General features: G+C 43.4%; 2 protein-coding genes across 18 annotated transcripts in view; one reads left to right on the forward strand and one right to left on the reverse strand.

Moving 5' to 3' along the window:
- The window catches only part of LOC144930883 (uncharacterized), a 97,459-nt gene that overhangs the window by 24,864 nt on the left and 51,581 nt on the right, over positions 1 to 21,014 (forward strand). For 5 of the 16 annotated variants that reach the window (XM_078854426.1, XM_078854424.1, XM_078854425.1 and 2 more), the window contains 2 exons: positions 12,079 to 12,287; positions 12,867 to 13,497. The exons of 8 other annotated variants lie outside the window; for them this stretch is intronic. In XM_078854426.1, coding sequence (XP_078710552.1) covers positions 12,079 to 12,287; positions 12,867 to 12,916 — 259 coding nt within the window. In that variant the 3' untranslated portion in view covers positions 12,917 to 13,497. 3 more of the 16 variants (XR_013636350.1, XR_013636352.1, XR_013636351.1) reach the window with 3 other exon arrangements.
- The window catches only part of RASA2 (RAS p21 protein activator 2), a 203,044-nt gene that overhangs the window by 13,231 nt on the left and 168,799 nt on the right, over positions 1 to 21,014 (reverse strand). For both annotated transcript variants that reach the window (XM_078854423.1, XM_078854422.1), the window contains exons 26-31: positions 16,674 to 16,897; positions 9,839 to 9,979; positions 7,680 to 7,818; positions 6,287 to 6,427; positions 2,520 to 2,668; positions 915 to 1,025 (exon numbers count right to left, since the gene is read on the reverse strand). The gene's annotated coding sequence lies outside the window, so the exon portion shown is untranslated. The remainder of the gene's footprint in view (positions 1 to 914; positions 1,026 to 2,519; positions 2,669 to 6,286; positions 6,428 to 7,679; positions 7,819 to 9,838; positions 9,980 to 16,673; positions 16,898 to 21,014) is intronic.

Raw genomic sequence — 21,014 nt, forward strand, 5'->3', positions numbered from 1 at the left:
TCTGCCTGGAAGCACGAGACCAGACCAGACCACTTGCATGTTGTTTAATTGTGGCTTTAATAATCACAGTGCCACACTATGGGTCAGATCTTGCCTACCTCTTATGAAAGTGCACAGCCAGGTCAAGGGCAGAGGGCTGTTGGGAGCCTTTCCCACCCCTTTTGTTGCCTTCACAAGGACCAGTCTGGATTGCTGTCCTGGAGCTCAGGACAGCATAGGGACTACTCCCTTGCGGCATACAGTGCTCTATAGCAGTTGAGGATGAAGTAGGGCTACAACCTTGCTGCCCTTCACACCAGCCTGCACAGAACTGGTGGACAGAGGTAGTGAATTATACCCCAGTAGTGTAGTAGCAAGCACACTCCCATGGTGCACCAGGGAGCTCTGGGAAGCATTTTGTCTCCTAGTGCTATTTCTGACCTAGTGCAGCTGTACCCCACTGTTTATCAGGGGTAGGCCTCAGTGGATGATCTAGCTTATATGACAGTCAAAAAGGCCTTTTTCAAACTGGAAAGCAGTACTCTGTGGGAAGGTTTTTCCATTACTAGTTTCTTACGATGACAAAAACACTGGAGACAAGAGCAGAAGTGAGAGAGGGAGGATGATGGGGGCTTTAAATCAAGATTGGTTGTCTTTCTAAAAGACACCACACCTTGTTGTGCTAGATGTAAAAAGCACTAGGTGAAATTCTATGGCCCATGTCATGCAGGAGGGAGGTGAGACTAGATTATCATAGGACCCATCCCCACCCCCTGGCCTTAAAATCTAATGATGGGGAGGGGGAAGCAGGAGAACCGAACCACGCATGACAGATAGTAATCACATTGCTTAATGTGCTATTGGAAGGTTTTCAGATACTACAGTGATGAGGACTTATGTATAATAGAACAAAACCACACAAAACTGAACTGTACCTTTTCTTTTCTTTTCCTTCCTCATACTACTTTCCACTGTGTTAGAGCTTCCTGTTCTGGAAGCAATGTTCAAGCCAGAAGCTGTTGAGTGGATACCCAAACCTTTGTCTGCTGTTTATAAATAAGAACAGCCATTCAAACAGTTGCCAATTGATGGAGTTATATACAATTTTTTGGAACGTGCAGTATTAATTATTTGATATATACACTCTCCCAAGTTTACATTGTCCTGGATGCTGAGGGACATTTACCATAGAAGGATCTACATAGCTATTAATTTTTTCCATCAGAGATAATTTTGTAGGGGGGAAAAGGTTTGCATATTTCAGCACAAAGTTTCTATGCTATTTTTGCTTATTTCTGATTTCTTATATCCCTTGTTATAGTTTAGCTAGTATTGTCGTTTTGGAAAGTTTGAGCATCTTTTACACCGCAGTACATTCACCATTATTTTGATGCTCCATTTATCTTCCTCTAACATATAGCCAGATTCACCCTTGGAATGCAGCTTGCATCCCCCGGTGTCTGCTGGGACAGCCACACCAGTAGTTGAGCAGGGAGGCAGCATCTTAAATTCTAGCCATCTGAGTCATTTTAGTGGAAGTTGCCTGAGAGAGATGCTGAATTTGGACATCTCACATGCAGGCTTCCCCTGCTACAGTTGATCGAAAAATGTAAAAACACTTTCATTGATATAAAAGTGACTTTTTAAATGAAAATTAAAAAAAAATATTTGCAGAAAATGTTCATTGCAATATAGAAAATGTCTTGACCACTCTACTTCCCCACCACCTTTAGGCTGCCATGCTTGTTTTGGGGGCTGCATTTGGCCATCCCCAGGTAGAGCAGGGATCCCTGGCAGAGAGAGTGGTGTGGACAGTTTATGCAGCTACTGTGGCTGCTCCAGGTACACTAATCATCATCAGGGGCTTGAAGTTCAAGGAGTGAATTGACCCCAAGGACAGTAGTTTGAATTACTTTCCAAACTTAAATAGTCTCTGAAACAAATTGATGTTAATGGATGTTTTATAAGTTATTAACTTATTTATGTGCTTCCCAAATGCAAATTTCACTACTTTTATTCATAGTGGTTTTGCTTTTAGGTATAAAGACATAGCTGCTTAAATGTTTCTGGCCAAATCGCAAAGATCCTTTCTCAGTCAAGGGGATAAATATGTAAACGTTAAACAATGGGAGCAAAATTAAACAGTAAAGGGTATTTATAAAACAAAATTGGTCTTTAGCGCAAATGGAACTTATTTATTTTTTCATGTTTAAATTTGGATTCTAGACACATTTTATTATTAGCACTTGCATATTTAATCCTTCAGATTAAACACATTTTCTGATATCTTTTTAAACATATCCTTTTAAACACCACTCTCTCTGAAACAAGACATTACAAAGTGCAGCGTGCAATGACTGTACAGCATGTTTTGTCTGTCCGTCCCAGGTGCCAAGAAGGGAACACTTGTACATGAATGTAATGCAAGTACAATAAATGCTTGCATAGGCTATTACTAATGTGTGTAAGTATAATTTTAAACAAAAAATGGAAAAATGATAATTTTCTCTAATCCAAGCTCCATCCCCAGATAGTCTCACCTTCTGGTATTTGATGATCAGAATAATTGTTGAATAGTAAGGCATTTGTTTCCTTATCTCTTCCAAGATTGTCTGCATACATAGCTATTGGTGTGATGAGTTCAAGGGCACCCAAACATTGCAAGTTGTTACCATTTAGATAAAGATTGCTGTGACAAAAATGTAATTTTAAATATTTGATTGATGTTCCCTCACATTTAAACTTGCATTTCAACTTTCTTTTCTACATTTGGGTTTTATAACAATGTTGTTGAAACTAAAATTATAGTAATTGTAACAGAAAAAAATTGGGGTAAGTAGTCTCTTTTTAATACCAAGTAGTCTTAATTAACCTTAAATTGGACTTAAAACTCTGAATGCTGATTTCAGAAGTTCTAATTGCTGATATAATAAAATCAAATAAGGATAATGTCAAAGATAAAATATGGCATCGATGACTAACTCAGTCTCACAAGAATAACTGTTTAAGTCCTCCAAAGTACGTGCTTAACTTTTAGACATGTAAGCAGTGCCATTACATTAGATATGTCAGTAGTTCCATCAACATCAGTGTGGTTAATCATATGCCCAAAGTTAAGCAGGTGCATAAATACTTTGTTGGATTGGGCTGTTTTTCTAAATTAATTAATATTTCCTGCCTCCTTCATTTGAGTTGGGGTAGGAATGTCCAGAATCCTGCATCATGCCTAGGAATAAGAAAATACCATTAAAGGAACACTTTCTCCAGCCAAGTCCAAGAGAGAGTAAAGATGGGACTCCTTTCCCCTTGAAAGAGCCATGAATGTCACTTGTAGGAAGTATGGCTTGTTGGACTATAAACATTCACTTTCTTTGCTGGATTATAAGGCTTTAAGGAGTCTGTTAAATCAACTTTAGGAAGATATGCAGGGAAATTAGAAAGAGCTGACCAGAGTAACTGTAATCAACAGCTTTGGGTCATACAAACATTACAGAGGGCTTATCAAGGCTAAGAAAAGACTTATCAATAAAATGTATGAGGCTAGGAAAAAGACACTTCAGGATTACTGAAGTCCCTGAAAGGTCGAGTGAAATGACGTCTTTGGTCAATGGACAGTACACATATTGCCCTTGAATAGTCAGGTACGTTTTCTTTTCTTATAATATCTGCAAGTAGACTTCCAAGGGGAAAATCATCTCTAGTCATTTTAACATGCTCCCTTGTGCACATGCATTGTAAAGGCTATTTAGGATCACATTCTATTTCTCATATTCATTATATCAGCATGTAGTTTTCTCTAGAGCCTTAGATACATGTCACATCTTGTATCCTGTGTATGTCAGAATCCATTCAAGACATTGTTTGTTTTAGGGTATGCTTTTGTGGCATTCTCATAGCATATAGTACAGATTAAGTATAAAAGAACAGTAGTGAAAATTTACAGACACGTATCATCATCATGGCAGATCCCAAAGGAATGTACCCTCCTTGCAGGGCCACTGAGCACCACCCAGATTGATCTCTAGCTAGGTCTTTAAGGTGGTATGACTGGATATTCAGTTTATGTCCACCACTGGCAATCTTATTGCACCACCAAAGCTTTTGGTGACCATTTCTTGGTAAACATAATTTATCATTCGCTCGTCCTAATAACACGTCTACTAAAAAAGCCACCAAAATTGAACCAGTACTCATGCAAGTAGTTGGTAGGATCTGCTATGAATGTCCTCATTTCTGAGCTTGTGCTGCCACTTAATGTGGAGAAGCTGACAAAGATCACAAGAATCAATGACATCCATCTACCACTCTTCAGCTTTTCTGTGCCCATGTTTCACTGCCATACAACAGAGTTGGTATATTCATGGTTCTATAGATCCACAGCTCTGTAGCAAGTGTGATGTCACAGTGCTCCCACAGAGGCTGCTGAAGGTCCCAAAGTATGGCAGCAGCTGTTGCTATATGAGTGTCCACATCTTTGGACCACCCTCCAGCACAACCTATGATGCTTTACAAGTATTTGACAGTTGCCACTTATTTGATGTCTTGATTGGACAGGTTAATATTGAGCTTTTAATCTGGAGGTGGAGGCTGCTTGATGGTAATAGCCAGGGATTTAGTGGTGTGCAGATTAATAACTGGACCAAAGCATATTGCTTCATACCTGACCAGCTTGGGCATCAGCTTGTAGTGATTCATTGAATTGAGCCAATAAGACAATGTCATCAGCGTATTCAAAATCTCGAAGCAGAATGACGTTCAGCTCAATACCACTGACATTTGCCTCCTCAAGTCCATCAACCAGTTAATGTGAATATTGAACACTGATGGTGACAGAATGCCACTTCGCTAAAGTCTGGTGAAATAAGAAACCATGCCATATATCTGCCATTGACTCAAACACCACTTTCTGTTCCATTATAGAGCTCTTCTATCAGTGACACTATCTTCCCAGGGATGGCAAGTTGCCTTATCATCCTACAAACTTGTTTGATGCACTGAATCAAAGGCCTGACTGAAGTCTCTAAAAAGTACTTCAAAAGCATATTAAATCCATCCAACTTCTCCAGAAGTTGTGTCAAGGTAAAGATCTAGTTGACAGTGGAATGACCAAATCTGACACCGTGCTGAGTATCCCTGCCTTTGCCATGAAGTGCATCATTGATTTGAGAGATTAACACAGAAGTGAAGACTTTTCCTAGGACTGACAACAGCATAATACCTCTATAGTTGCTACATTCAGCCTTATTACTGTTTTTAACAGGGGCAGAACAACACCTTTCTTTCAGTCACCAGGAATGCTATTAAATGTGCTAAATGATCTGGAAGAGCCTGTGCAGGCATGGTACAATACTCTTACTTGTCTTCAGCAATTCAGGGGTGAAGTTACAACTCCCAGGTGCCTTCCCAAACTTCAATTTATGCACTGCGATCTGAATTTCTTCTAGGCTGACAGAAGGTGGGTTTGCCTGAACTTCTTGCCCCACTTCAAACTGAAGAGGGACTGCTGGCAGTGGAAAATTGAGGAACATCTTGAAACAATCTTACCATTGATGCAGTTGATCTTTCCGACTTCAGCTGATGCTACCATTGATTCTTTACTGGACAAGAGGTACCACTTTTTCCTGAAAAAACGGCAAAGTTGATTAGAGGCTGTGAAGATCACATCTGGGGGCAGCTTGTTCTAAACTAGCTGCCTACGGTGACCACCAGGGTTCCTTATCTATCTTACACAATGACTTTATGTTCCAAAGTTGAATCCACTTGGCCTTTGCTTTTGCTTTCAACAAATGTATATTTTAAGACTCAAATTGTAGCCTGGCTTTCTTCTTAGTTCCAACTCAGTAAGCATCTCTGTTCTGTGGGTGGCATTTGAAGGGCTGAGGTCCCAGCAGCAGTCAGCACTGGTTATTTGAAACAACACCATTCCTTATCAGATGACAGAGAAAGCAAGACTTCAGTCTAAAGTTTCGATGGCCTTAAGCAGCTGAGAACAGAAAGCTATCAGATAGTGGAGTTCTAATAAGAACTTTTGGTTGAATTGGACTAATTTTGGCCTATTAACTGGCTACCATTGAAGCTGGACTTTTTAATGAAATGTATACTTATATAAAGTATAAGCCAGCTCAAATTAATTAAACCTGAAGTACAAAACAATAAAATGTGAGCTAGCAATAAAATCTCTCCTGGTGAAAATATTATAGATTTAATTAGAGAAAGTACAGGCAACTCTCTAACGTTTTTAGAAAGGAAGAGTGACGTAATCATCAAGCAAAAAGTTAAATAATTCCAAAAAGAGTTTTAATCTTACCAAATGGCAGTTTGGGGTACAATGGGGCCTAACTTGGACCCACTTTCAGGTTCCAAACTGCAGTAGCATAAGCTGAGAGTTAGAAGTTTTCTGTTTCCCTCTAACCCAGAAACAAGGCCGTTGATTCCTTTATCTCCAAACCTGTAAAAGACAATAGATTATTTAGATCTATCTGCTGACCAAGACTATAAATGTCACCTTCAAAGAGAATACCTTTTCGCATCCTGAAACATGCAATAGTCCAGCCTGTGTTCAACAAACGGTCACTTAGAACAAAAGACGGCAGCAACTACCACCTTGTCATAAACCTCCCTCTTTTTGGATAAGAGTTTTTACTGAGCTGACTCCAGCTTTTCCTGAGCTCTGCCAATAAATGCCTTTTTCCTCTTCATCTGGCCTGCCTTTTACTTTCAAATGCAGACATAGCCACACTGGCCTATGCTTTCATTACCTTGAGGCTAGGTTACTGCAGTGCACTGTACCTGTGACTGACTGTGAAAGCGTCATGGAAGCTTCATTTCAATGTACACTAGCCGAACTATTAGGGCTCAAGCAGACCAACAAATATACCTTAAACTTGTGCTCTAGGCGCTGCACTAGCTCTTATCCAATTCTGTATCTGCTTCAGATCATGGTTCTAATCTTTAAAATCCAAAGTGGGTTAGGGCCTACCTATGTCAGAGACTGCCTCTGTCTTCACCACTCACCATGACAGCTGCATTCAACAGAGATGCTGCAGCAAACAGCCCCAGGGTGACTCCTGGAGGCTGGAAACAGGGCACACATAGTGTAAAGACTCAACTGTAGGATTTCCTACTCCAGGGATCAGGCTGAGCCTCAATTTTGACACACTGAGGGCTCAAAATAACTCTCTTTGTGCAAGCCTTCCTTCAGCAGCAGTGACTGCAGACTGACCCAGCAGTGTTGCTTCTGGAGACATAGGCAACAGGTGTAATCCCATTTAACAGTGGTGTAAACAAGGGTCTGGGACAAGAGTGTGCTTTTCTATATAGCACCTCAGTAGTCAGATCATGGGCACATTAAAAAATGCTTAGCTGGAAAGGAAGACCATTTCAGGGGCAAGTTTCCTGGTATTGGACATGATAACTATAGTTCATTCTTTGTAAAATCCAGTTCTTAGATGGAAATTATAATGAATTAGTACAGGGAAACTACATTTATCTGAATTATGGATTCAGGTGGGAAAAAAGAGACATTTTGGGTAACTGAAATTCAGCCTGGGGATTTATCTGCAATCAGGAATAGATTTTCATTAGTATGGGGATGGGGAACTTGGGAACCATTGTTTATAAACTTCAGAGGAGAAACTTCATATCAGAACTGTTCTGACTTTGAGGGTACACTGAACATAACAAGCACTGTTCAGACTCACACTCACTCACTGCTGTGGATACATAGCTCTTCTTTCTCTTACTTGGTATAATCTAGAACAATGGAGTTCAAGTTGCTGTAAGGGAAAGCTGCTCCAAGTCGCTCCATGGACCATGCATCTATCGGCACATAAGTTATTTCTAGAGTACAAAAGGGAAAGCTGGTACATCCATTCCGCTCTAAAAGCATTGCCTAGAACTGCCGCCAGCAGCAGCACAGAAGTAAGGATGGCATGGTATGGTATTGCCACCCTTACTTCTGTGCTGCTGCCTGCAGAGCTGGGCCCTCAGTAAGCAGCCACCATTCTCTGGCCACCCAGTTCTGAAAGGCAGCAGCGCAGAAGTAAGGATGGCTGTAGTGGGGCGGCTGCTCCATTCCATGAGAAAAAGGGCTGGAACAGGCCAGAGAGGCTGCGCAGACTAGCAGCCAGTCAGCAAAGGCCTGTGGAGAGCCAGTCAGGGCTAAGGAAGAGGCAGCCAATCAGGGCTGGACTGGGCCCTATATGAAGGCTGCCTAGCAAAGGAGAAGGAGTCTCTCCCTGATTAGCAAGGGAGGAGGACTGGCTCCTGAGGTAAGGAGGTAGCACCTTGGACAGAGCAGTGCTGGGCAGGCTCAGGGGAGCAGAGGAGAGGTCTGGCCCAGATACCTGCCAGGCTGCGGCCCCTGCTAAAAAGGGTCGGGAAGGTGCATTGGGCCAAAGAGGAAGTGGCCCAGGGAAGATAGGTGGACAAGAGAGGAGCGAAGGAGGGCAGAGAGAGGCTGCTGCTAGAGGGTCCCTTGGTCAGGACCCAGAGTAGCAGGTGGGCCAAGGTTCCCCCCCTTAACCCCGTTACACTGCATCTGGCCACAGAGGAGTGTGGCCGAGACAGACTGACTGCAACTTGCCCTGAGCTGAGCGCTAGACTTTGGGGTTGTGGTTGGCCTCTGAGGCAGGTGCAAGCCGAAGAACTGTCATTCCCTCCCCCCCACCCCCCGGAAGTGGGTGAGAATAGAGTAGTGGGTGCTGCTGGAGGGCAGTGTCCTGAAGCGGACACCGCCAGCAGGGAGCAAGGCGGTTCCCAAATCAGCAGAGAAGACAACGGTTGAGACAGCAAGTGCAGAAGGCGCCCTGCAGCTGACAAGAGCTAATTCCTGGAGCAACCAACAGGAGGCACCAGTGGTGGTGAGTCGTGACCCCATTACAGTGCCATAGTAAGGTATTACCACCATTCTGCGCTGCTACTGGTGGGGCCCTGCTTTCAGAGCTGGGCACCTGGCCAGGAGCTGCCACTATCTGGCCACCCAGCTCTGAAGGCAACTCAGAAGTAAGGGTGGCAATGCTGCGACCCCCCCGCCCAAATAACCTTGTGACCCCCCCCCCCCGCAACTCCCTTTTGAATCAGGACCCCCAATTTGCGAAACGCTGGTCTCCCCTGTGAAATCTGTATAGTATAGGGTAAAAGCACACAAAAGACCAGATTTCATGGGGGGAGACCAGATTTCATAGTCCATGACCAGTTTTTCATGGCCATGAATTTGGTAGGGCCCTATGCATGAGAATCTGAAAGTGAAACAGACTAGAAATTGATTATAAACCAAAGTGAAACTGGCTAGTTTGTTTCATTGTACACTCAGAGATATGCTGTAAATAAAATACAGTATAAATGGGGAGAAGTAAGTTAGATTTTCAAAATTGCTTCAGTTTTTGTCAGAGCTGATATATACGTCTCACCAAGTCTGAGTGTGCTAGAAACACCTGCTAGGTGTTATCAAGACCAAACATTAGAAAAGATATCCGACTGGATTTGAGTACATTCTTCAGGCATGAAATCGTACTACCCCCACAATCAAAATCTTTGTCTCTCAGAATGTGTTTGTTCATTGTCTCAATAGGCCTTCTGGTCTAGGTTTGTGGAAATGTAAAATCCAGGATAGTTTTTTTTTAAAAAACTTGTTTTTGTATATCTGGTGCACTGGCCATTTCTCTACACAATTATCCATTGTCTTCCTACACTTTTTCATTTACATATACAATCATTCTAGCTAGGTACTGGTATTTCCAATTTACCCACCACTACATATATTACTGCAAAAATAAAAACAAAAACCAAAATCCTTTTACTTTCAGTCAGCTTCTCTTCAAATGTCTACTTTTTATATTATGTATTTTATTTTACTTACAAGGTTTGCAATGTCTTGATTGTTTAGCTGAATTCCCCAGAAACAGAATTCCTTTCCCAACATGTATCGTTCATCTCTAATTGTCCTTAATAGAGGTGTGAGTAAGACTGGCTGGGAATTCTGAGAGTTTGTGAGCACAAACTAAAAAAAACAAAACTTAATTACAATTTGGTGTAATCAAAACAGAAAGAAATGTACATTATATTTTATGAACCCAAACGTACCGTTACCTAAATGTACTATACATTAATGGTGATCTATAAACGTTAACAAAAGTCAAAGATGCTCTGCATATCAATATATAAAAAATTGTGCAGAATTCCTTAAATAATCAGGGCGAAAGGGACATTTAGCACATTATTTCTATATTGGTGCAGCTCCAGCCTTTGCACCCATAATGAATAGAATAAACAAGATGTAGGCATTTTTACCACTGTGTCATCTGACCCAGTAGATCAGCCTGGAAAGAATTATTTTATATCCTAGATTTATATCTTATGGAACTGTAAAAAAAACAAAACAACAACAAAAAAGCCAATCTCCCCCCGCATCCCCCCAGGCATTTCTGAGATAAAAGGACAAGAACATTTTAAGTTAATGTGCTCTGTGCTCTATGCTCCTCTTAACCTGATTATCTGGACCATGCAAGTGTATAATAGCTAATTATGGCACATTTGGAAGTCAGGGGATGCATTTGCAGGTTTCTTTTCAGGATTATAATCAAAATTTTCAAATTAAGTGCCTACAGTTAGACATTATACCTAAATACATGTTTAATCTTCTAAAGTTAGGATTCATTGGAAGCTACAGATGCTCAGCCAGCACCTCTGAAAATTAGGCCACTTTTATACGAGTGGCTAAGTTTAGGTACCCAGTTTGGGAATGTATCTACGGTCATTGGAGAGGAAATCTATGTAAATGTCTAGAACATATTAACAGTAAGAATATAGTGTAATTGTAGTCCTCCTCACCCTGGGACTAGTACCTGCCATAGCTGCGATGCAGGAGCACAGAATGCTGTCTCAGGCAGAGACAGCCAGCAAGAGGGCAGCTCGAGCTGGGGAGGGGACTTGGAATGCACCTGAAGGGGCAGTTAGAATAAAAGCTGTTGAAGAAGAAGAAGAAGAATCAAAATGCTGAGCTAACGGATGACCTGGAGCCTTGGTAGGAGGTGACATGATAAAATAAAAGAACAGGAGAATAAAAGTAAGGGACTGGCAAGTGAGAGGGAGGAGAGAAGGAAAATAGGAAAGGTTTCACGTTAGGAGGAGCAGAAAAAATAAACCTGGGTATGTGAGCAGGTACTATTAGAGTATCCAGGAAAAAAAAGCCTGAAAGGATATGTAATTGGTGAAAAAGGGAATTGATCATAAAGCTGTGTTAGATGAAAACAGATCCTGATATCAGTAAATGAGAAACCCACCCGCAAAGGACCGAAGAAGTGTATGAACAAAGAGAATGACTGTTTGAACTGTATTCCTTCAACAGATGTTCAAAGCGTCTAAGCCCTGGTCTACACTAGGAGTTGAGGTCGAATTTAGCAGCGTTAAATTGATTTAACCCTGCACCCGTCCACACGACGAAGCCCTTTTTTTCGACTTAAAGGGCTCTTAAAAATCGATTTCCTTACTCCACCCCCATCAAGGGGATTAGCGCTGAAATTGGCCTTGCCGGGTCAAATTTGGGGTACTGTGGACGCAATCAGATGGTATTGGCGTCTGGGAGCTATCCCAGAGTGCTCCATTGTGACCGCTCTGGACAGCACTCTCAATTCAGATGCACTGCCCAGGTAGACAGGAAAAGGCCCGCGAACTTTTGAATTTCAATTTCCTGTTTGGCCAGCGTGGCAAGCTGCAGGTGACCATGCAGAGCTCATCAGCAGAGGTGACCATGATGGAGTCTCAGAATCGCAAAAGAGCTCCAGCATGGACTGAACGGGAGGTACGGGATCTGATCGCTGTATGGGGAGAGGAATCCGTGCTATCAGAACTCCGTTCCAGTTTTCGAAATGCCAAAACCTTTGTCAAAATCTCCCAGGGCATGAAGGACAGAGACCATAACAGGGATCCAAAGCAGTGCTGCGTGAAACTGAAGGAGCTGAGGCAAGCCTACCAGAAAACCAGAGAGGCGAACGGCCGCTCTGGGTCAGAGCCCCAAACATGCCGCTTCTATGATGAGCTGCATGCCATTTTAGGGGGTTCAGCCACCACTACCCCAGCCGTGTTGTTTGACTCCTTCAGTGGAGATGGAGGCAACACGGAAGCAGGTTTTGGGGACGAAGAAGAAGAAGAAGATGATGATGAGGTTGTAGATAGCTCACAGCAAGCAAGCGGAGAAACTGGTTTTCCTGACAGCCAGGAACTGTTTCTCACCCTGGACCTGGAGCCAGTACCCCCCAAACCCACCCAAGGCTGCCTCCTGGACCCGGCAGGTGTAGAAGGGACCTCTGGTGAGTGTACCTTTTAAAATAGTATCCATGGTTTAAAAACAAGCGTGTTTAATGATTAATTTGCCCTGGCATTCGTGGCTCTCCTGGATATACTCTCAAAGCCTTTGCAAAAGGTTTCTGGGGAGGGCAGCCTTATTCCATCCACCATGGTAGGACACTTTACCACTCCAGGCCAGTAGCACGTAGTCGGGAATCATTGTAGAACAAAGCATTGCAGTGTATGTTTGCTGGCATTCAAACAACATCCGTTCTTTATCTCTCTGTGTTATCCTCAGGAGAGTGATATCATTCATGGTCACCTGGTTGAAATAGGGTGCTTTTCTTCAGGGGACATTCAGAGGTGCCCCTTCCTGCTGGGCTGTTTGCCTGTGGCTGAACAGAAATGTTTCCCGCTGTTAGCAACGGGGAGGGGGGAGAGGCTAGCCATGTGCTGGGGGGAGGCAAAATGCGACCTTGTAATGAAAGCACATGTGCTATGTATGTAATCTTAACAGCAAGGTTTACCGTGAAAGAGTGTACCCATTGTTCTATAAAATGTGTCTTTTTAAATACCACTGTCCCTTTTTCTCTCTCCGTCAGCTGCATGTGTTTCAAGGATCTTTTCCTTCCCAGAAGCTAGTGAAGATTAGAAGGCAAAAAAACGCACTCGTGATTAAATGTTCTCTGAGCTCATGCTGTCCTCCCACACTGACAGAGCAAAGACGAATGCGCGAGGCAGACAATGTCAGAGTGCAGGAAAGCACAAAATGACCGGGAGGAGAGGTGGCGGGCTGAAGAGGACTGAAGCTGAAAGGTGGCAGCAGCATGATGAGAGGAGGCAGGATTCAAAGCTGAGGCTGCTGGAGGATCAAACCGATATGCTCCAGTGTATGGTTGAGCTGCGGGAAAGGCAGCAGGAGCACAGACTGCCGCTACAGCCCCTGTGTAACAACCGCCCTCCTCCCCAGGTTCCATAGCCTCCTCACCCAGACGCCCAAGAACGTGGTGGGGGGGCCTCCGGCCACCCAGCCACTCCACCCCAGAGGATTGCCCCAGCAACAGAAGGCTGGCATTCAACAAATTTTAAAATTTTAAAGTGCTGTGTGGCCTTGTCCTTCCCTCCTCCGCCACCCCTCCTGGTGCTTCTCTCTTCCACCAACCCTCTTGGGCTACCTTGGTAGTTATCCCCCTATTTGTGTGATGAATGAATAAAGAATGCATGAATGTGAAGCAACAATGACTTTATTGCCTCTGCAAGTGGTGATTGAAGGGAGGAGGGGAGGGTGGTTAGCTTACAGGGAAGTAGAATGAACCAAGAGGGTGGGGGTTTCATTAAGGAGAAACAAACAGAACTTTCACACCGTAGTCTGGCCAGTCATGAAACTGGTTTTCAAAGCTTCTCTGATGCACACCGCGCCCTCCTTTGCTCTTTTAACTGCCCTGGTGTCTGGCTGCGCGTAACCAGCGACCAGGCGATTTGCACGTAGTTGGGAACCTCCCTCCTCGCCATAAACGTCTCCCCATTACTCTCACAGATATTGTGGAGCACACAGCAAGAAGTAACAACAATGGGAATATTGGTTTCACTGAGGTCTACCGAGTCAGTAAACTGCACCAGCACGCTTTTAAATGTCCAAATGCACATTCTACCACTATTCTGCACTTGCACAGCTCCTGACTACTGTCCAGGCTGCAGGTGTATGGCTTCATGAGCCATGACATTAAGGGGTAGGCTGGGTCCCCAAGGATAACTATAGGCATTTCAATATCCCCAAAGGTTATTTTCTGGTCTGGGAATAAAGTCCTTTCCTGCAGCTTTTGAAACAGACCAGAGTTCCTGAAGATGCGAGCGTCATGTACCTTTCCTGGCCATCCCACGTTGATGTTGGTGAAACGTCCCTTGTGATCCACCAGTGCTTGCAGCACTATTGAAAAGTACCCCTTGCAGTTTATGTACTCGCCGGCTTGGTGCTCCGGTGCCAAGATAGGGATATGGGTTCCATCTATGGCCCCACTCCAGTTAGGGAATCCCATTGCAGCAAAGCCATCCACTATGACCTGCACATTTCCCAGGGTCACTACCCTTGATATCAGCAGATCTTTGATTGCTTTGGCTACTTGCATCACAGCAGCCCCCACAGCAGATCTGCCCACTCCAAACTGATTCCCGACTGACCGTTAGCTGTCTGGCGTTGCAAGCTTCCACAGGGCTATTGCCACTCGCTTCTCAACTGTGAGGGCTGCTCTCACCTTGGTATTCTTGCGCCTCAGGGCAAGGGAAAGCAAGTCACAAAGTTCCATGTACGTGCCCTTATGCATGCGAAAGTTTCACAGCCACTAGGAATTGTCCCAGACCTGCAACACTATGCGGTCCCACCAGTCTGTGCTTGTTTCCCAGGCCCAGAATTGGCATTCCACCGCATGAACCTGCCCCATTAGCATCATGATGACCACATTGCCAGGGCCCATGCTTTGAGAGAAGTCTGTGTCCATGTCCTCATCACTCTCGTCACCATGCTGACATCGCCTACTTTCCCGGTTTCGCTTTGCCAGGTTCTGGTTCTGCATATACTGCTGGATAACGCGCATGGTGTTTAATGTGCTCCTAATTGCCAAAGTGATCTAAGCGGGCTCCATGCTTGCTGTGGTATGGTGTCTGCACAGAAAAAAGGCGCGGAACGATTGTCTGCCGTTACTCTGACGGAGGAAGGGGTGACTGATGATATGGCTTACAGGGTTGGCTTTACAGGGAATGGCTTTACATCAAGGAGAAAGAAAAACAACTGTCACACAGAATGGCCTCCTCAAGGGTTGAAGTCAAAACCCTGGGTTTAGCAGGCCAATGCTCAACCCACTGAGCTATCCCTCCCCCCGGTATTTCAGGCAGGACTGAATCTCCATTAAACTTTTCAAGATGCCCCGACAGACCTCACCGAAACGATTGTTGGTCGTTGATTTCACAGAGGGAAGTAGGGAGAGAGGGGGAGCAAATTAATACAAAACAAATCTGGTGTATTTCTTGTTTTGATCCACTCCATCTATCTTTTACATCTTTGGCTGGCAGCAGACGGTGCAATAGGACTACTAGCCATCCTCATCTCCTGCCTGCTCGCTATAAGATGGTACAATAGGGCTGCCAGCAGGACTAAAGAGAATGATCTGGTCGAGTCACTCCTAATTTAGTTCCTGTGCCCATGTCTGCCCAGGCGCTCCTGGCCAACCTTACCAAGGTGGCCAGGAGCACCTTGGACACAATGACGATGGTGATCAGGCCTATTGCACCATCTGCTGCCACAAGGCAATGGGTTGCTGCTGCTGTGTAGCAATGCAGTACCGCGTCTGCCAGCACCCAGGAGACATAGGGTGACAGTGAGCTGAGCAGGCTCCATGCTTGCCGTGGTATGGTGTCTGCATAGGTAATTCAGGAAAAAAGTCGCAAAATGATTGTCTGCCATTGCTTTCATGGAGGGAGGGAGGGAGGGCGGGCCTGACGACATGTACCCAGAACCACCTGCAACAATGTTTTTTGCCCCATCAGGCATTGGGATCTCAACCCAGAATTCCAATGGGCGGCAGAGACTGCGGGAACTGTGGGATAGCTACCCACAGTGCAACACTCTGGAAGTCGATGATAGCCTCAGTACTGTGGAAGCACTCCGCCGAGTTAATGCACTTGGAGCATTTTGTGTGGGGACACACACAGTAGACTATATAAAAACAATTTCTAAAAAACGGCCTTCTATAAATTCGACCTAATTTTGAAGTGTAGACATCACCTAGTGGGCCCTCACTTGTCTATTAGGAGTAAGAAACCCCACTTGTGGATAATCTCAGTGGAAAAAGGTACAGTTACAGGAGCATTTCAAGCCAAAGAAGCAAAAAACAGGACCGCAAGAATGGAGTTGGACTTACAGCCAAGGAGAGGAAAAAAGTTTATTTTTCTCTGAAATGACACAGTATATCATTTGCTCTTATTAATAACAATGCATTTGGTTCTAACTGTACAATGTGTACAAGCTCACAAAAGGTAATGAGTTGGTAACCTATAGTTTATTTTAATAAGTAATATATCTTTGGTCATGGTCTATATTATTTACGATCCTGGTACAATTTTGAGGTTTTCCCTTCTAAAGTTCTAAAAATGTAAAATTATCCCTTTCGTCTTGGTTTGCCTCTGCTTCTCCTCACAGTTAGTATAGTCCAGCCTTGCTGGGTCACTACATAATTCAATTGGTATTTGTTATTTATTTCAGTCTTAAAACTCCAGTCCAAAGAACGCACACTAGAGCTCCGAGTGCTCTTGACATAAAACTTTACAAGCATAATAGAGAAAAGTTACAGAATCAAAGCAGTCCTTTTCCACCCCTTCAATGTCACCTTAAATTATTATGTAGAACATATATTTACCTTCGTAAGAATAGTTTCATTTTCTATGCATTGTCTTAAGCTCCGTTTGATCATGCTACTGACAGAGCTTTGGGAAAAGGCACAATGCCTTTCATAGGTTTTCATAAACTTCAAGAATGGAAATATCAGGAAGTGAAACTGGCTTTTTTCATTTTCTCTTTCTTCTTTCCTTGCATGATTATTTTTTTTGAAAATTTTGTCGTCTTGTCCTTAGCTTGCTTACCCTGAAACACAAAATTCAAGCTTATTTGTATTAGTAACAAAGCTCTTATTGAAATGTTAGTTTTATGGTAATCAAAGAACGATTATGTAAGGGTGTGTATCTTGGCCAATGAATGCACATCCTGGGGAGTGTTGTAGTATTTATACATTGGTGTATCAACAGAGCAAACAATATTAGAACATTTAAGCATAGTGTAATATTAAATCAATCTGCCAAAGAAAATAGTTTAAAAAAAACATCAAAAACCAATCCTACATAAAAATCCAGGCAATGTTTATCAGCACAGTTCTGTGTCAGTACCACTCCTAAAGTTCTAGCTCATCTGTGATGTTTTAGCAGTAGGAGTATGCTTGACAGTGCTGTTAATGGACAATTAATAGCACAGTTGTGGTTATAGTGGGGACATCTACTGTGGGAGGGACAACCACACTGGGGGACAAGCAAGGAAATGGGGCCTGAATTGGCACACCTGTGTCAACTCTAACGCTAGCAGCTGTCTGGACAGTGCTGAAGCTACCTGATGCAATTGCCAAAAGTACTTTGTTTATAATTGTTTCCTATACTAGTGTGTACAACTTCCTCTTTCTTCTTTCCAATGGCTGGTGAACTTCAGGTGAAGTTACAATTTCACCTGAAGTTGGTCAAGCCAAATGGCTACATCAGGAGTAGCAGAATTTATTGAAGTAATGCCTTCTTCATATTTATAAATTGGGCAGTAGGTAGGGATATGTTCGATGGTCTGTTGTGGGGAACCACACTTGCACACCAGGGAGTCCTTGATTTTCCATTTGTGCATTAGATATCCGCATCTACCATGGTTGGTTTGAATTCGGTTCAGAGTCGACCAAGATGACCGTGAAAAGTCAAACCCAGGAACCTTCTGCATGGGATCCAGCACAGAATGCTTATTTTTTGAGTCTTGTTTAGTCCAATCTGGTTTCCAAGCCTCCTTCTGGTCGTAGCCTAATTGCATGAGGCTAAACAAATGTTTCCTGAAAGGCTTGTGGGACTTAAGACATGGGGGGGGGGGGCAAGGGAGGGAGGGGTTTGGACCTTGTCAAGGGCTTGGCGGATAGGAAGATGTCTATTTTCATGGATTCGCTGAGCTTCATGGAATGTTGCAGCAGTTTGGTGTATTGGCAGGGGAGTGATGTTAGAATAGGTAGCCATGGTGTTGGAGTCAACTTAAGGATTCCCAGGATGCACTGCATTACTGTATTTAGCTGGGTGTCCACAAGTCACTGCTCTATACCGCTGTACAGTATTCAGCTACCGAATATACAAGTGCTATTGCAGATGTTTGCAAGACTGATGCCAATGCACTCCATCTTGTACCTGCTAGTTTCTGGATTATGTTGGCTCTTGGTTTTTATCTTTGCAGCTACCTTCTCAAAGTGATCATGGAAGGTGAGGGTGCAGTCCAGTTTCACGCCGAGATATATTGGAGTATAATCATGTTGCACATTTTTACCACAGAAAGCTGCTTTGTGTGTTTTTGGCACTCCAATTATCAAGATGAAATGTGCTTATTGTTTTTCCAAGGTTTGGTTTGAGCCTCCATTTCCAGAAGTATTGTTCTATAGTTCAGAGGTTCTCAGTTAATGCTTTCTCAATGTCATGGAGATTTGGTGCATGGATTGTCTTACTCTTCAAGATCCTGTGCAGCTGTCAGGAAGCTGTGGAAGGTGGTACTTCAGAGGGACACAGAGCAGTGCAGAGGCATTAGGTTTCCATCCTGGTATCTTTGGCCTCACACCACAGGTGCTGACTCCGTGGGTGCTCCGGGGCTGGAGCACCCACTGAGAAAAATTGGTGGGTGCTCTGCACCCACTATCAGCTCCCCGCCCCAGCTCACCTCTGCCTCCTCCCCTGAGTGTGCCACGTCCCCGCTTCTCCTTGTGGCACGCTCTGGGGAGGAGGCGGGGACTTTGGGGAAGGGGTTGGCATGGGGGCAGGGGTGGAGTCGGGGCGGGTCAGGGGGGTGTTTGAGCACCCACCGGTGCCAGGAGAAGTTGCCACTCATGCCTCACACAGGCCTTTGGGATCTGCCTGATTTCAGGGTAGACTCTGCAGCCTATTTTACTGGGAAGCAAATCCTGCCCTTTGGTGGGACGATTTTCATGATGGGAGAATTTCCTCTCCCAGATCCTTCCCTTTGCACACATGATTTGAACCACAGGAAGGGGTTATCTGGGCCAAAATTATTTTCTCCTTAGTGCGTTGCGCATGGCGCCACTTACCTAGTACAACTGCTGCATTCAAGTCGCAAATGAGGTATGGTGCTGGATACATACACGCAAGTTCAGTCACATCACAAAATACATCATGGGGTTGTGTAGTTTTATTTACATGAGTTCGGGATGTGTCCTGCTATTCATAAATGGCCAAGGCACAATTGAGTTATGCAGGCCATATCAGAGACCATCGTGTATTCTGTATATGCTGTGTATTTTTCAGAAAAAAATGTGACAAGTGTTTTAGAGTTTGTAAAATGCTATTGGGACAATTTCTTATATTTACTTTAATTATTAAGAGCTCATCTGTAGAGGCCTTGTGTTAGAATCTCTCTCTATTTTAAAACCCGTCTAACAACCAGTCAGACTAATACATACATACAGACAAAGATTTGAATGTGCTCTCATTCACACCAGTGTAAACTAGTACATCTCTGGAAAGATGAATTAGTAGGGCAGATGAGGCTGGAAAAGATCCATGGCAATTTGTCACATGGTTTCACAATTTATCACATCTTCATCCCATTTGCAATATACACCCCCCACATCTTTTTGTTGGCCTCTATGCGGTTATGTCTAATATTTTAAGCTGTCCGTTGCTTTGTCATTTTGTCTTTAAAAGGGTCATGCACATCTATAGCACTGTACAAAAATCAGTGTATTAAATATAAATAAAATATTTCATAAAGTTATTTCAGTGCAAGTAACAAACTAGATAGAGGAGAGGATCAAAAATTACATTGCCTTGGGATGGGAAGCTATTGAACATTTTGAGGCAGAGAACAAATAGTTCAGAGGGCAATTTCACTGTTCCCCCTCTAAATCTGGTAGAACATAGATTTTTCTCTTTTTTTTTTTTCACCTCCCCTCCAGTATGTTGCATAGGAGTAATGGTGCTGATAGTGACTTTGGCTGTCTAGAACTGCAGAAGGAAGGAGCTGATTTGTTCTAATACTTACTGTCCTTTGTAAAGTGTGTTGAGATCTATAGATGAAAACTGCGTTACAAATGCCAGGTCTGAGTATTGCTGTAGGTGATTGATTTTCACAAGTGCAGACAGACTCCACCTTGCAAAAAGAAAAGGAGTACTTATGGCACCTTAGAGACTAACCAATTTATTTGAGCATGAGCTTTCGTGAGCTACACGAAAGCTCATGCTCAAATAAATTGGTTAGTCTCTAAGGTGCCACAAGTACTCCTTTTCTTTTTGCAAAAACAGACTAACACAGCTGTTACTCTGAAAGACTCCACCTTGTTGATTTTCCCTCTAGGCTCCTTCTCAGCTTCAGACAGACTGAGTGTTCATCTGTCACTAAGCAACCAAGTCACAGGATTCAGAATGGGAACACTTGAGCAATGGTGTTTAAAGAGCCAGAGCTCCCACCCCTTAACCTACTAGCCTGCAATTCAAATGGTAACTCCCTCAGAGTGCTGTAGCTCTGTATTGTGATTACAATGTCTGGGGGGGAAAATACTGATTCAGAGAAAAATCTTTCTTGATTTTGAGCCCCTCACTGACCCCTTGTCACCGCAATGCCAAATTCAGGACACACTGTTGAGAAATAGGGCAGATTCCCCCCAAACTGGTGGTTATTAGGTTATACCAAGCCAGTAACAAAAGTAAACTTCTGTATCACCACACCTGTTAATCAAAAATGCAGTCTCCTTAGGCATTCTAGCCTTGTTTTTTATGCCCCAGACACAAGTACTTCTTTTCTTTTTATATGATAAGTAGTTACTGAAAACCAATGTAATCAATTATAGGATCCTTCTAATCCCAAGAGATCAGCCACTTAGGTCAATATATAACTCAGCTCTTACTCAATAATTATGCTGATGCCAGTCCTTTAGTAACTAAAAAATAAAAGTTTAATAAAAAAGAAG

This window comes from Lepidochelys kempii, chromosome 9, assembly GCF_965140285.1.
Source record: "Lepidochelys kempii isolate rLepKem1 chromosome 9, rLepKem1.hap1, whole genome shotgun sequence".
In the NCBI taxonomy this organism is placed as follows: domain Eukaryota; kingdom Metazoa; phylum Chordata; order Testudines; family Cheloniidae; genus Lepidochelys; species Lepidochelys kempii.